General features: G+C 38.2%; 1 protein-coding gene across 1 annotated transcript in view; it reads right to left on the bottom strand.

Moving 5' to 3' along the window:
- Positions 1–16,005, bottom strand: part of LOC133623194 (glutamine--fructose-6-phosphate aminotransferase [isomerizing] 1) — a 33,891-nt gene extending 17,886 nt beyond the window's left edge. The window contains exons 1-9 of the mRNA XM_061986267.1: positions 15,921–16,005; positions 8,826–8,933; positions 6,691–6,798; positions 6,112–6,237; positions 5,868–5,926; positions 5,656–5,790; positions 5,533–5,594; positions 5,270–5,349; positions 2,573–2,681 (exon numbers count right to left, since the gene is read on the bottom strand). Coding sequence (XP_061842251.1) covers positions 2,573–2,681; positions 5,270–5,349; positions 5,533–5,594; positions 5,656–5,790; positions 5,868–5,926; positions 6,112–6,237; positions 6,691–6,798; positions 8,826–8,933; positions 15,921–15,927 — 794 coding nt within the window. The 5' untranslated portion in view covers positions 15,928–16,005. The remainder of the gene's footprint in view (positions 1–2,572; positions 2,682–5,269; positions 5,350–5,532; positions 5,595–5,655; positions 5,791–5,867; positions 5,927–6,111; positions 6,238–6,690; positions 6,799–8,825; positions 8,934–15,920) is intronic.
- Positions 16,006–17,622: the final 1,617 nt, after the last annotated feature.

The raw sequence follows: 17,622 nt of genomic DNA, 5'->3' as shown, positions 1-17,622 counted from the left end.
TTGACTTTTGTCAATATTTTTCACAATTACAAAGTTGATAATAAATTTTACCGGTCCGAATAAAATGATTGGTGTTTATGGCTGTCACTCACTCAGACTCGTCAACACATACGCCCTGGGAGCGCGGGAACACATACAAAAGCAGTCCTTGAGAAGTAACGAACAATTTGCAGTCATGTTGTTGTTATGAGGCAATACACATTCAATGACAGCTAATGCTAGCAATATAAATGTTATTAGCTAACACCTAAAGCTATTGCGCATGCATGGGATACGTACGTACATAATTACGTCATTATCTAGGGGAAGTCGTAAGATGACGGGAAATACTGTGTAAAATACATTGGAAAGTTGACGCCCTCTAGGGATCTGTGTAAATGTTGCAAACAGCCCCTTTAACTATGGCCACATTATGCACTAATGCAGCGGTTCTCAAATGGGGGTACGCGTACCCCTGGGGGTACTTGAAGGTATGCCAAGGGGTACGTGAGATTTTTTTTTTAATATTCTAAAAATAGCAACAATTCAAAAATCCTTTATAAATATATTTATTGAATAATACTTCAACAAAATATGAATGTAAGTTCATAAACTGAACATCAAATCAAGTAGGCTATTCCATTCATTACAATGCAATATTCAGTGTTGACAGCTAGATTTTTTGTGGACATGTTCCATGAATATTGATGTTAAGGATTTATTTTTTTGTGAAGAAATGTTTAGAATTAAGTTAATGAATCCAGATGGATCTCTATTACAATCCCCAAAGAGGGCACTTTAAGTTGATGATTACTTCTATGTGTAGAAATCTTTATTTATAATTGAGTCACTTGTTTATTTTTCAACAAGTTTTTAGTTATTTTTATATCTTTTTTTCAAAAATAGTTCAAGAAAGACCACTACAAATTAGCAATATTTTGCACTGTTGTACAATTTAATAAATCAGAAACTGATGACATAGTGCTGTATTTTACTTCTTTATCTCTTTTTTTCAACCAAGAATACTTTGCTCTGATTAGGGGGTACTTGAATTAAAAAAATGTTCAAAGGGGGTACATCACTGAAAAAAGGTTGAGAACCACTGCACTAATGTAATCATAATATATAATATAGCTTGTAAGCATTTAAACACAATAAAAATATTTTGTAATATTTTTTTACTATTTTAATTGAAAGGTCAATAACTTAATTATCCTAAACAGGTAAACAAACAAAAATAAAATGGACTCTCAATCCCCATTAGCAAAAATTGCACTTCAATAAATATTGAACATCTTCAAGAGCAGTTTTTTCCCCGGTTGGAAGAACTGGGTCGGGTGGTTTGTTTTGTTGTCATTTTTGTTGCCAATGCCATCGCGGCATACAGTGGAATCTCGATTTACGAACCCCCCTGTTTACAAGCTTTTCGATTTACGAACTACTGGATCGGCCCAAGTATACCTCCGTGTGCGAACCATGTCTCTATGAACTGTACAAACGCTTCCTTCAGTCATTCATTTTTGCGCCTGCAGACCTCCAGCGCCAGTCTTTCTCTCTCTCTTTGTCTGCTCCTTTTCGATGTCAGTGCATCCGGAAACAATGCTTTAAATGTTCGTCATTGTATAATATGGTTGTTAAAGTTCAGGAACATTGTGATTTTGGATCATTTTGGAAGACACCATAGTGGCTTCTATGTGTGTGTACGAGTTGGCAGAGCAGCACGTGCAGCACAGTTCTGCTTGTTTTTGAATAATAAGTTGATCCCTTACTCCTTGTTATGTTTGTTTGATATACAGTACTGTGTAGTACTTTGTATTGTGTTCAGAGTGTACAAACCTTCACTAAAATATGGACTTTTGGGAGGCTGGAGTCATAATTTGTATGTATTTTGTTTCTTATGCGGAACTCTGCTTCACTATATGAACTTTTTCATTTACGAACCATGTTCAAGAACCAAGTAAGTTCGTAAATCGAAGTTCCACTGTACTATCTCCTTTGTCCGTGCTGACGGCTCATGTTGCTCATTCAGTTTTAAGATGAAATATTCCCACACAGGGACACTTGTCTTTGTAATCATCTTTTTCCTCCTAACCTTTGTTACTTAGCAGTGCTTCTCACTAGTGATTAAGCTAGAGGTCCCGCCTGCTTGTACCGAAACAAAGATTGTGGATGACTGACAAGAGGCTTTACACTCATTTAATTGTGTTAAATAAACGTGCTCAGGTGCTGACAGTAAAGCAGAGAGTGAGACCTCTTGAAACCATTTTGAAAGCCAGAGATGAATAAAAGTAACACACACGGACATAGCAATTTATCAATGCCGGCAAAGTTATCAAGTCAATTTTCATTTATCGTTCAATTCATTGACTTATTGACCATCGGCCCAGGCCTACAATTGTATGCAATTTTTGTATGCCTCTGTATATTGTATGTAATGCTTTTTAATGCCATTTAAGGCTTTAATTTTCGCAAAATTAATGATTTTTCATGCTTTTTAATGACCCGCAGAAACCCTGTATTTCAATAAAGCTACAGGCGCCTTAGACTGCATCCACTTGAAAAAGCCGCTGCAATGACACAGGGATGTGCTTACCTTGCATCCGAGGAAAAGTAGTACTCAACAGCTTTGTCATCCACAGGGAACAGGCAGGTGTCCGGGTCGGCCCTGGGAAGGGAAGGGCAGCTCTTCTTGTCTTTGCTGGCTGAAAAGCAAATAATAAATCAGCGCTTCCCAGACCTTTTCCATGCCCAGCACCGCATGAAAGATTCCAATTTTCTCCTTAGAAAGGTCATTTCTAGGGATCTCCCGATCAACATTTTTGGCCTCTAATCCCATTTCGAGTTCTGTTCTGATACCTTGACAATAGATAATAGAACTGATTTTTTTATAGCAGGTAACTACAGTAAACAAGGTAAACATTTTCATAAAGCTTATCTTATTAAATTTAGAATGTGCAACTCTTGTTGTAAATCACGTGTTAAATTTGTGGTATTAATTGCTAAATACCGGTATATGTATTTTCAACACAATAAAGTGGCTAGTGCACAATATCTAAACAAAAGTATGTCTCACATTTGACCATTTAGGTTTTGCTTTAAAAGCCTTTCTGTTTTCAGAGTCTTACTCCCAGACTTTTGGGAGCGACATATTCTTTTTGAGGTGGGCCTAACAGAAAATAATTGAGAAACACTGGCCTAAAGATACCTAGATATTCAAATTTAGGGACGGCGTGGCGAAGTTGGTAGAGTGGCCGTGCCAGCAATCGGAGGTTTGCTGGTTACTGGGGTTCAATCCCCACCTTCTACCATCCTAGTCACGTCCGTTGTGTCCTTGGGCAAGACACTTCACCCCTTGCTCCTGATGGCTGCTGGTTAGCGCCTCGCATGGCAGCTCCCGCCATCAGTGTGTGAATGGGTGAATGTGGTAATACTGTCAAAGCGCTTTGAGTACCTTGAAGGTAGAAAAGCGCTATACAAGTATAACCCATTTATCATTTATTTATCATTAAAATAATACAGTATAGCTCCGCTGAACTCTAGCTGGTAACTAGAGCACTAATTGCTAGCTGGCAGCTAGCGTACTAAATGCTAACTTTCAACTAGCGTGCTAATTGTTAGCTGACAACTATTGCGCCAATTTCTAGCTGACAACTAGTTCGCTAATCGCTCGCTGGTATTTTAACTACATATACGCACAACTTCTATTTTGTGGGTCACCGCAACACGCCGGATCAATTCAGTTAAAATGTGCTTGTGTGACAGGAAGTCATGCTCAAACACAAATGAGATCGGTAGGTTGTGAGTTCAAATCCCGGCCGAGTCATACCAAAGACTATAAAAATGGGACCCATTACCTCCCTGCTTGGCACTCAGCATCAAGGGTTGGAATTGGGGGTTAAATCACCAAAATGATTCCCGGGCGCGGCCGCCGCTGCTGCCCACTGCTCCCCTCACCTCCCAGGGGGTGATCAAGGGTGATGGGTCAAATGCAGAGAATAATCTCGCCACACCTAGTGTGTGTGTGACAATCATTGGTACTTTACCTTTAACTTTTAAATCGTATTTTACACTTTGAAACACCCTAAAGGGCGGGGTTGAACATGAAAGTCAACTTCTCAAAAGGTTTTCAGATGTAATTTCACCTTGTCGACCCATATGCTGATTCTGGAGGTCCAAAATTGAAGAATCGTATACAGGCATATCCCGGGCAGCTAAGTGCGCCTATGGGGTCCTATGTCAAATGCCAGCTTATATGGGGGCCGGGGAAGCAGGGGCGTGATTCGTAGGAGTTGTGTGTTTTTACAACGTCAACAAGAGAGGATGTTACCGATGTGTTGTTACTTGATACAAAAAAACCAAGTTGTCGTTCTGAAATGCAAAGCTGTACTCTTTTTCACAAGTCAAGTTAATTACACCATCGCCCGTGGGTATTGATGGACGGCAAAGCTCCAAACGTTCCGCAGTGTTTACTTTATCACATGATTATGCCCGAATTCGCGAGATCTCGTAAAAGTCAGCGCTATTTCGCTGCACGACGGTGGGGATTGCCAGACGACAGCTGGCATTGCCGTTACGTTTTGCTGGCTCTGCATCCTGTGGAAATCAAGGGTAATGAGGACAAGCTGCATCGGGAATGTAAAAGATGGAAGATTTTCTATGTCTGCTTCATACATGTTAAAAGTTTGCAAGTAATTATTGTTTTCTGTTTTTTAATGACTAACTCATTGGCTGCCAGAACAAACACTTCTCTTTTAGAACACCGAGATCCTGCTGATTTTTACTGAAAATAATGAAGAGGAATGCTGATAAAATTGATTAAATAAACTACAGCGGTACCTAAACTTAAAAGCATTTTGAGATAAGAGCCATCTGTCAGCTAATTGTTATGGTTTAAGTTGCAAGCAAAAATTTTAGTTATAAGCATCCCCGCCATTAGTTGGCGTAGCAAAAGTCACAGTGAACCCTGTAAGATCTGCCCTCAAACATCTGGTTGGACTCACTAGCATTACCTTACAGCTAGAGATAGACATAACTTTGTTTTCCAACCATTATAAGGAAGAAAAGGAGTGTGGAGGACAGTGCTGAGAAAATGAAGTAGATTATATTAATTGAATTAAAAAGAAGAAGAATTTTAAGAAAATATCGAAACGGTGGACACAAGCTCGTAAGACGAGGTACTACAGTATAATATGTTTTAGCCCACCACGTAATGTAATTAGGAACCTTTGACCTCGGTAAGTAAAGAAGTCATGTATGGACAAATTGGATAAAAACAGCTCTTCAAACTCACATGAGCGATACACCACAGGAATATGGTCTGCCGACAGCTTGTGGTCACTTCGCACACCAATCAGCAGAGGACTTCCCCTCCTGCACAAAATATGGTTAACAGTATACCTCCATTTTAGAGCTGTACAGAAGCCTATAACAACTTGCTGAGTGCTAAAATGTGTAACTACAAAAGATAAATAGTTTAACATTTCTAAAATATGGTTTATGCAAACTAAGGGTCACATTTTTGAGACCAAAAGATCACAATAATTAAATATTTACCGTGTGCCAACTGCCTCGGAAGGGTAATGAACACTCTTAAAGACCAGCGCAAAAGCACCTTCCTGAGATGGAAGAGGAACATTACATGAATTTGTTAACGATTTATTGCGTGTGTTCCCTTACCAGTTGCTGGGTCACCCTTTCAACCAGTGTGGCAAAACTGAGGTCGTCCTCCTCCCTGTTATCGTACATGTACTTCACCAGCTTGGCTATGGACTCTGTGTCTGTCTCCGACTCAAACATATAGCCTTTGCTCACCTGTTTGGGGGTAAATTCTTGTCTAAGTCGTAGGTGAGGACAATAAGAATGACTGACAAAGCAAAAGTTCTGCTCACCAGGAAAGATCTTAGATATTTATAGTTGGTGATGATGCCATTGTGAATAACAATGAACTCTGCAGACCATAAAGACAAATAGTGGACATTGAAACATTAACATTGTGATCTAATTTCTAGATATAAAAAGGGTCCACTTTGACAATTATCACACACAAAAATAGTAAAATTGCAGAAGTCTTTTTTATTTTTTTTTGACATATTCTGTTTACTATGTATTTATGTGAGAACCAAATTTACTGACCATTAGTCTTGTCTGATCTGTGTGGATGACTGTTGACAGGGCTTGGCTCGCCATGTGTTGCCCAGCGGGTGTGAGCAATCCCGAGGTGAACATCGAACTCCACGTCGAGGTCAATATCCTGCTGTTCTACACAAACAAAAAACATGGCTGCCTTTTATCAATCTATATCAACAGAAGTCAAGGAGGCGTCTTTGTGATCTGCGAGTCAGATAGATAGATTAGATAAGATAGATAGATAGAGATAGAAAGGTAAAGATAAATTAACACTTTATTGATCCCCCTAAGGGGAAATTCAGGTGCCCGCGAGCATAAAAACATATCCACTTATACCAACAACAGTAGTAAACACTTCTCAAAGATACTGACAACAGTAATAAAATGCACATGTAAAGTTCAGACAGATCTGTTGTAGTCTTATAGCCGAAGGAACAAAAGATCTCTTAAACTGTTCAGTTCTGCAGTGTAATGAGAGGAGCGGCTATAGTGTCATGCAAAAGATGTCAGAGGTTACTCAGGATACCCTGCATGAGAGAGTCCACATTTTCCCCATCACAGAGACACATCCTGATTTCAGCTTACTGTGAATCTCCTCTTCGAGAGCCTTTACTTTTCCACGCTGCTTGATCAGTTGGATGTTTTTGGCGTTGGTCTCCCAATCCTTGCTGTTACCGCCATCAATGCCCACACCTGACAACAGCAGAGCTTCGTCTAAGTATGACTGATACAATATTGGTGTTATGTCAACATCATTCACCCACAGGCTACACCATTAGGTGCACCTAAATGAGCTAATAACACAGTACCGGTACTTGTTTTCTCTTCATTGCCTCCGCCAGAGCGCAAATAAAAAAATGTGAATGAAAGGTGCAACAAATAGCTAATATTTAGTAAGGATGTGCCGATCGATCGGCCATTGATCAGTATGGGACAATTTTTGTGAAAATGTGATTGCCATTGCTGATTGTTGCCGATCACAAACGCTGATCCCCTTTGGTTGACTATTTTTAGTCCCCCGGCTGACAAGCGGCTAGCAGCTGATTATGTGTCTTCATACACAGTACAGCCGTTCTCCTAAGCTGATAACAATCACCGCCATATTGGCAAATATACTGCATTTATTAGTATCTTAAAGGGGGTCATAGTAAGATTGTATTTCTATATTTAAAGCACTTCCTTGTGGTCAACATAACATGTAATGGTGGTTCTTTGGTCAAAATTTTGTGGAGATTATGTTTTACAGATCGGCCTAAAGCCACTTTCCGACCGTTTCTTCAGGATGCGTCATTTTGTGGGCGGTCTTATCTAAGTGGTTCCACTTCGACATTGTCTTCTCCCCATCAGTCATGTTGTAGTTTTTAACGCTTCCGTAGCAAGTCCCATGACAGATATGAGTTCGAACTATACGCTACTTTGTATTAGAAATGGCAACAGCGGAGGATGCATGTGCACGTACGAGCCGGTCTGCCCCACAACAAGAGGATAGAGAAAATAAGTAACTTATCGACTACATCATCAGACCACAACGGTGGACTTGCGCTACATCTCTACCATATATGGGGATATCCGCTGACGTCACAATTGGGAAAAATGTCACAATCGGAGCAAATTCCAAACGGGTTCTTTAGAGGGAGTATGAAGGAAGGCAAGACTGTTTAATACCTCTGCCATGCCTCCATGGTTTGATTTAAATTGTATTTATTTAATGAACTAATTTAAATTTAAATTTAAATTTAAATTTGCAGGACTATTGTAGATCCAAAACACACCAAAAACAAGTACCAATTGGTAAGAAAAGTTGGTTTTGCATGATAAGTTCCTTTTAAGTGTCATTATCACTATAGAGTAGGGTAAACATGTTGCACAGTAAGAGCAAGTCAGGAACAGATATGCTAACAGCTAAGCTCAAGTAACTTAAAAAACACAAATAAATCAGTGCTTAATAAACTTTAAGAAGTGTAAATGGAAGTGCTTTGCAACAGAAAGTTATTAACAGGAAATTAACAAGTAGATTCATGAAAGTCAAGAGAGGGGTTGTCACAGTCATCAATATGATCGATACCAGAGAGATGAGGTCGATATTTTTTATTTTCTCAAAAGTACTTTTTTTAAAGTTTGTTTACAAATTAAGGACATGATTCCCTGGACACAGAATAATTTCGAAGAACCAAAGAATTTAAATGTGTATGGTAGTTTTTGCTTTTGTTTAGTTATGGTGTACTATTGGCTTTGTTTTGCTCAACCAATTGTATGTAATAAATGAGAATAAGAAACTGGTGTACATTTTGTGTATACTGTATATTGTCAATAGCACTCACCAAGATTTACAGTTAATAAATGTGATTGGTATCGGCATCGATAATCGGTACCAGCAGCATAAAACCCTGATCGGAACATCCCTAACGATAATGGCTGTCCATACTTATAAAACCAGCTTATTGTGCATATTATCATACACATTTCTATCTTTAAATTCAATTACAAAGAATGTTGGTGACATTGTTGAAATGCCTTATTATGGTATTTTAGCAAACATGTATTCCTTTTCTATATCCACTGTAAGATTTGCAGGTCTAAAATAAAGAAAACGTAAATAGTAGCAGATATTGACATAGACATAATTAAAAGGTAACTGTCTGCTGGGTTGACAGGGAGGAGATAGTCGTGGATAAGCAGCCAGAGCGTGTTGCTGATAAGAGTTTTCCCATGCGGCTCACCGGCAGAGTCATAGCCTCTATACTCCAGACGCCGCAGGCCTTTGAGGAGGATCTGAAGGATCTCCCGGCGAGTCTTTGGCACGTGGTAGTTGAGATAGGCAAAGATTCCTACAAAGAGGAGGACATAGTTAGCAACCACTGACTGTTTGCACACCTGCGTATCCAATCCAATCCAATCTACTTTATTTATATAGCACATTTCAAAACACAACAGAAGTTTCACAAAGTGCTGCACAAAACTTCAGACATACATACTAGGGAGAGTCAGTAATATAAAACATTTAACTATAAAATAATAAATACATAAAACACATCAGAGAAAATAAAAATAGACTAAAATCACACACCTCTCATGCTGGTTTAAAAGCCAAAGAGTAAAAATATGTTTTAAGACGTGATTTAAAACTCATTAAAGAGGGAATAGCAAGACGGATATTGTTCCAAAGTTTTGGAGCCACGGCAGAAAATGCACGATCACCTCTGGATTTTAAACAGGTTTTTGGAATGACAAGAAGAAACTGATCAGTTGATCTCAGTGACCTCGTGGGTGTGTACATTTTTAAAAGGTTTGACATATAGTGTGGCGCTAATCCGTAAAGAGATTTAAAAACAAACAACAATATTTTAAAATTAATTAAAATGAAGTGGGAGGCAGTGAAGGGATGCTAAAATGGGGGTAATGTTCATGTTTAGTGCCAGTTAAAAGGCGAGCAGCAGCATTTTGGACTAACTGCAATCGAGCGATTGAGGTCTGGTTCATTCCAACGTAGAAGGAGTTGCAGTATTACACTGTAAACAGCCGAAACATCACTATATTTTCACATTCAGTATTCATTTTAAACAATCTTTTCAAAAATGTACTCATTTTTCATTTCTTACAGCAGGCGGCCGGCAGATCGTTATTTTAATGCAAAATGGGCACAATGTAAAGACAAAAAAGCTGACATGTTGGTATTATTAACAGCAAAACTTATATTCAAAAACATCAAAGTGTTCCCCAGCGTCTTATGATTTCTTTTTTTTAAGTTTTAAAATCATCTTACTGCATCTTACTGATAGAAATCTGACAGAAAATTCCACACTTGTAAGATCAGCACATAATTCTACCAACAGTCAGGATATATTTGGTATGTTGGACTTGCCACTAACAATGGCAATAAGGGCGATCATAATGCTAACATAAGAAGAAGAAAAATGCTACAACTGACGTATAGGATGCACCTTTATTTTCACAGAGTGTTGATATTTTCAGGGTAAGCCAACCAGTTGTATGCGCGTAACTAAGCTGTAAACCTGCTTAAAGAAAAATAAAGTTTTGAAAAGGAGTGACAGACTGTGTGTGTAGGTGGATATTTATAAAAATAACAACATGGGAAAAAATTAAAGAAGCGAATGATCGATTATTTTAAATTAGTTAAGGCTTTTGAATTTGGAATAATTGCAATTTATCACAGTAAATCCCTTTCTTACATAATTTAAATAATGTTAAAACAAGACTCCAATATTTTGATTCAAATGCAATTTTATTATAGAATGTCATATAGGTAGATTGTTTTGTCATATTTTTCCAAAGTCCTGTCGGGGTGTATTTTGAAGCAAAATGTGCGAGTAGTATGTTACATATGCATTGACCTAATAATAACTGACCGAAGAGCAACAGACGCCACCTTTCAGGTAAGCATCCGCAGCTAAAGTAAAGGAGCATGTCCACACAAAATAACCTCCATGAATAATCTTCAACTATACATGATTAATGTGATCATATTTGGTGATTGATCACATGAGTTAACTCATTATTTTTGACAGCCGTAATACAAAGTTATAATTCTTACCTGTGCACTGATCAGTTTATTATTATTTTTATTAATTCATTCTTGCAGCAAGTATTTGACATTAACAAGCAGTCCAATAATGACCAAACAGGGGAAGCAGTGTAAATTTGTTCAAACAGCAGAGCATTGATAGAAAGAACAGATGCCCTTTTAGAACCTGCGGGCAAACTTTTAGTTGTAACAGAGCTTTCATTCAGAAGACCGAGGGAAGGAGAAGTTAACTGGAACAAAATGGGGCTTTTGTCGAAAAGCACTTAACAGACACATCATTAGGTACACCTGAAGTGTTTGATATCTTGTAGCAGGGCTATTCAACTGACCATACCAGCCCATGAGTTCACTTCAAAACTTGGGAGACAAACATATTTGCAGCAAGTTCCTTAAACACTAGAGTGCCTCTGTTGCATTACTCTTTTTGACTTCAGGGTCCACATTTTTTCACTACAGAGGGGCCCACTCAAATATGAACACTGAATCGGTCATCTCACTTTTCTTGATTTTAATTGTAATCAATAATTATATCTAACCTACTTACAGTTTAACAGGAGAAATCTTGTCTGATGATATTAAATCATGTGTTAATCACAAAGATTATTATCAAGGCTTAGGTTAGACTGATTACAAAAATAATACTAATAAATGGTATATAATAAATAATAAACACTCATCATGTGTATTGCAAATGAAGGTACTCCCAAAAACTGATTAACAATAAATTAACATACTATACATGTGCTACAATAAATACATTCTAACTAAATTATTAAGAATGTGTTTATTAAATAAACTGTCGATAACATTTAAGTGCAAAAGAAAATACAGCTTTACTACTTTAGTCATAATTTTTGCACTTAAAAAACTTCTCTATGACTTTAGCTTCAGACTTCTTCTGTTTGTTTGATATTGTTCATTACTGCCACAAGTGGTGGAAAAGTGTATTACAACCGGCCTATACGAACCACAGCTGAGAAACAAGAATTTTTTTGTCTTCCCTTGAAAGGGCGCTCGCTACATTTCCATGCACTAAACTAGTCTGATTTCTGAAATAGTTAATTTTTTTAAATTTTCACACCAAAGTGTAATGTCCAAGTGTCCATGTACACTCTCAAATATGACTATTGGTCATATGCCATGTGCCTCTCGTACAGTGGGGGGGGCGCTTATTTCATTTTAGCGTGGATAACTGAATTACTTTTTCGGTTGACCTATGACGTCACACTAGGATTTGCGGATCCTTACAACCTGTTTTAAGTGATGTCTGCTGTAATATTGGCACAAAAGAAAAATATTAGTTTTGTCAAAGGACAAAAATCATGGAAACAAAACTTTTGAAATCTCAAAGTTCATTCAAAAGGCTCTGTGGATTGATGAAGTGTTTTAAACCCGAAGGAACACAGTTCGACTGATATCCAGAGGAAGGTTGCTATTGTTCTGGACTATCTTGCCCATTGTGCGGAAAGTTAATCAGTTGTGAGAGTGAAGAGGATTGAATACGCTTTATTATTGGCCTTTATACTTGATTCATTATCTTTCATCTCATTCGTATTTTGTTTGGGAGTCCGAATTAAGCCAGCATTTCACATTTCCTTAGCAACCTTCTTAAATAAATCTCAGTTTCTTTTTTTCTATTTTCCATGCACTTAAAAATGTTCTGTTCCTTTAATTTGTTAAGCAAACAGAAACGGTCTCCTCTTCATTATAATTGTTGCTGTTTTTATTGAATGGTGTCTGGTTTCCAATCGCATAATCCAGGTGTGTTAGTCCAATTTTTCAAAAAATAAACACGATTGGCGGTGTCCAATTTTTCAAAAAATAAACACGATTGGCGGTAGAAAATGGATGGATGGGATGGGTTTAAGGTGTTTCCATGAGTTGTAGAAGGCTTATTTAGAGCCGAACTATTTGAGACATCGGACTAATTTAGTGCATGGACACGTACTGACTGGTCCAGAAGAACTTGGACCAATGTCAACACATTGGTAGATCCTTGCATTTACTAGCAAACATAGTAATTTACATAACTGAGGCAATCCTCAAGGCACCCCTTCAAAGTCCTCTCCTTTTTATCAGTGCACACATCTTTTATGTAATGCAATGTATGTAAAGTGTTGCTGGAGCTTATTTACTTCAGATGCCTGCGTGCGTTTAAGAGCGTACTGCTGTGTTTAGATGGAGACAGGTGTGGACAATATTGGAGACACTTGTCCCCACACTAAAAGTATACAACGAAGGAGAAAACTATTTGATGTTTTGCAGCAGGCGATGTGTCATGAACGTCGTCACAGCTTGTTTATAAAGTCTTTACTTTGTTGACTGGGATGTTCACTCCTTTATTTAACTACAACCTGTATCAGTGTTCAAATAACATCCATACTAGATATAATGTTTTGTCATCTCATCGAACTGGATGCAGGCTGTGAAGATTGTGTATTCGATGTGAGAGGTGTCACTCTGTTTTTTTTTTTTTGTTGGCCAAACTGTTGCACTGATAGGAGGCGTTGGCGAAGAACAAAGCTTGTTTATTACACTTCATGGTCATTAGTCAAACTGCTATGTGTTTTATTTTGATAACAATTAAACACCATGTTTTTTTTTTACATTTCTTGTGTTTTTTTCATGTCACCAAGGTCATTCAAAAGTCATTCGTGTGACACATAATTTTGTTAATGTTTTATTGTGTATAGTTAATTCCTATATGAGATATTCTACATGTACATAACTTAAATAAATAACATTAAAAAAAAAACCTCTCTCAAAATGTGAAAATAGAGATAAAGGCATCATGTCATGACAAAAAGCTGACAAGTTGATATTATTAAAGAATAAAAAAACATAATATTTGTCTTTAAATATATGGATAATGTTAATCTATAGTCTTTTTATTAGACAATACAAATGACATGATGGTATTACCTTCCCACCCCAACACTGCTTTACCTAACAACCAGTAATCATGATTTCAATATTGATAACAATAATCTTAATTATTACTTTGGCCATAATTGGCAGCCCTAAATCTCATACATGAACACTATTTTTATTATATATATTATATATATATATATATATATATATATATATTATATAAATGATAATGATAAATGGGTTGTACTTGTATAGCGCTTTTCTACCTTCAAGGTACTCAAAGCGCTTTGACACTACTTCCACATTTACCCATTCACACACACATTCACACACTGATGGAGGGAGCTGCCATGCAAGGCGCTAACCAGCACCCATCAGGAGCAAGGGTGAAGTGTCTTGCTCAGGACACAACGGACATGACGAGGTTGGTACTAGGTGGGGATTGAACAAGGGACCCTCGGGTCGCGCACGGCCATTCTTCCACTGCGCCACGCCGTCCCATATGTATATAAATAAGTAAACACCAGGGGATTTTATTTATATAAAATTTTATATAAATAATATCTCGACGAGCAAAGAAACCTGCGAAACAGACTTGTAGGGATGATATAGCCTCTGTGTTTTTTCTGACGTAACGCATATAACTGCAAAACATCAAATTGTTTTCTCCTTCGCTGTATACTTTTAGTGTGGGGACAAGTGTCTCCAATATTGTCCACACCTGTCTCCATCTAAACACAGCAGTGCGCTCTTAAACGCACGCTGGGAAGCAAGGGAAAATGACGTTAAACCAAGCGTTTGGCTCTTTTTACTCCAGGGGAAATCGCCGGAGCAAAGTCGATGTCGTTGGTCCGCCATGATTAAAGCCAAACAACGCTAGTGCGCATGCGCCTGACTTCGTGTTGCCGAAAATGCATTAATAAATGACGGGTTTTCTGTAACTAAAAAATTAAACGGCATTACTAACCGTCGGAAATTTGATCGCAAATCATAATTATACCGTTTATTGTTACATCCCTCGTCCACTAACGAGAAAAAAGTCAAGGGCAGTCACGGCATGTTCTTGCCGCAAATGTTGGTCAATATATAAAATTGTATATAAATAAAATCCCGACAAGCAGGGAAACCTGCAAAACAGACTTGTAGTGTTTTTTCTGACCTAACGTATATGTACCGTATTTTCTGGAGTATAAGTCGCTCCAGAGTATAAGTCGCACCGGCCAAAAATGCATAATAAAGAAGGAAAAAAACATATAAGTCGCACTGGAGTACAAGTCGCATTTTTGGGGGAAATTTATTTGATAAAACCCAACACCAAGAATAGACATTTGAAAGGCAATTTAAAATAAATAAAGAATAGTGAACAACAGGGTGAATAAGTGTATGTTATATGAGGCATAAATAACCAACTGAGAACGTGCCTGGTATGTTCACGTAACATATTATGGTAAGAGTCCTTCGAATAACTATAACATATAGAACATGCTATACGTTTACCAAACAATCTGTCACTCCTAATCGCTAATCGCTAAATCCCATGACATCTTATACGTCTAGTCTCTTACGTTAATGAGTTAAATAATATTATTTGATATTTTACGGTAATATGTTAATAATTTCACACATAAGTCGCTCCTGAGTATAAGTCGCACCCCCGGCCAAACTTATAGTACTTATGCGACTTATAGTCCGAATAATACGGTATATATATTTATCCTGCCTCGAAAGAAAATAATGTTTGCCTTGGTGCCCTAAAATATGAACCCTCCTTTAAGGCAACACTTGCCTTGACCTTAAAAAGTTACAATTCGAGGCCTGCTATTGTGCATCTTAACAGGGAGAGGCAAAGTGAACAATCCATCACACAAATTTAAAGACATTGTCCAAAGTAAAAGAACCAGCTGACCGACATTGTTTCTACCTTAGTACACCTATAGTGATACATAGATACCAAGCAATGGTTTTATCTTTAGTTGAGTCGATAACCAAGTTAATACTAATTTAAATCCCAAATGGAATACATGCGTTATAATCGTAAAGCTGTTTTTGAATGGAAAGCCAAGCAATGAGTAGCTTTATGACGTTAGTTGTACCACACAAACACGTAGTGCTGTGTCCCCACGTCACGCAATGCGTTTACTATTTGACATCATCACCCAGGGAACAACAAAGACAATTTAAATACAAAATTGTTTGTATTTCTAAATATGTGGCAGGCTAACAGCATCAGAGACAGTTCAAGTTCGCTAACTTGTGCTAGCCACCCCAAGCTAATTCTAACTGGCTACGAAAAGACGGAGCTTGTGTATGTATTTTGAATTGATTTACATTGTTTTGTTGGTTTAATAAATAGTAGCGTATTCATGGTAAAATAAATTAGATTTATTCAAGCACTCACCACACATGTCTTCTGTTCGGCTGCCAGTTTCTGTGACTCAGGTCTCTGGCAGATGGGAACGCCTGTCAAATAGGCCACGCCTTTTTTATTTCTCGACGAACCGGAGCCAGTGGATATCTGCTGCGTGTTATCTAATTGGTCAATATGGTCTGTTATTGACGAATCAGAGCCCGAGGATAGCTTCCGCGTGTTATTGATTGGTCAATATGGTCTGTTAGTCAGGCGAGGATGGACAAGTCTGTCCTGACGTGGCAGGATGCATATCCGTGTGCCTGTGCTCTGAAAAAAAAAAAGTGCTGCTTTGTAAATACATCGCAGTATCCGCTAGTTCAGTGTTTTTCAACCACTGTGCCGCGGCACACTAGTGTGCCGTGAGATACAGTCTGGTGTGCCGTGGGAGATGATCTAATTTCTCCTATTTGGGTTAAAAATATTTTTTGCAAACCAGTAATTATAGTCTGCAAATTATATGTTATGGTTGAGTGTCGGTGCTGTCTAGAGCTTGGCAGAGTAACCGTGTAATACTCTTCCATATCAGTAGGTGGCAGCAGGTAGCTAATTGCTTTGTAGATGTGGGAAACAGCAGTAGGCAGGGTGCAGGTAAAAATGTATTTAATGCTTAAACAAAAAATAAACAAAAGGTAAGTGCCCCTAAGAAAAGGCATTGAAGCTTAGGGAAGGCTATGCGGAACAAAACTAAAACTGAACTGGCTACAAAGTAAACAAAAACAGAATGCTGGACGACAGCAAAGACTTACTGTGGAGCAAAGATGGCGTCCACAATGTACATCCGAACATGACATGGCTATCGACAATGTCCCCACGAAGAAGGATAAAAACAAAGTAGATGCGGGAAATATCGCTCAAAGGAAGACATGAAACTGCTACAGGAAAACACCAAAAAAAGAGAAAAAACCACCAAAATAGGAGCGCAAGACAAGAACTAAAACACTACACACAGGAAAACAGCTAAAAATTCCAAATAAGTCACGACGTGATGTGACAGGTGGTGACAGTACACCTACTTTGAGACAAGAGCTATAGTGATGCATGGTTGGTTATGGTTTAAAGTCATATCCAACAATTGCGACAACGACTTTTTACCTTAAACTGAGTTTCGTTTTTTAATGATTTCTGCTGGTGGTGTGCCTCCGCATTTTTTCAACGCAAAAAATGTGCATTGGCTCAAAAAAGGTTGAAAAACACTGCGCTAGTTAGCAACATAATTTTAAGGATGGATTTTATTTTTATTTTTTTCAGAAAATGTCCCAAGGTCCTGGAACAAGTTCATTTGTCGTTATTTTTTAATTATTATTCATTAATGAGCTTGTCAATATACTTATTGACATTTATTCTGTCACCATTCATTATAGTCCAGGGGTCGGCAACCCAAAACGTTGAAAGAGCCATATTGGACCATCTATCCATCCATCCATTTTTACCGCTTATTCCCTTCGGGGTCGCGGTGGATGCTGGAGCCTATCTCAGATACAATCAAGTGGAAGGCGGGGTACACCCTGGACAAGTCGCCACCTCATCGCTGGGCCAACACAGATAGACAGACAGCATTCACACTCACAGTCACACACAAGGGCCAATTTTTTAGTGTTGCCAAGCAACCTATCCCCAGGTGCATGTCTTTGGAGGTGGGAGGAAGCCGGAGTACCCGGAGGGAACCCACGCAGTCACGGGGAGAACATGC

The sequence above is a fragment of the Nerophis lumbriciformis genome, linkage group LG12 (genome assembly GCF_033978685.3).
Source record: "Nerophis lumbriciformis linkage group LG12, RoL_Nlum_v2.1, whole genome shotgun sequence".
Classification (NCBI taxonomy): domain Eukaryota; kingdom Metazoa; phylum Chordata; class Actinopteri; order Syngnathiformes; family Syngnathidae; genus Nerophis; species Nerophis lumbriciformis.
The sequence above is the reverse complement of the archived record's forward strand: the minus strand, read 5'-3'. Positions and strand labels throughout refer to the sequence as shown.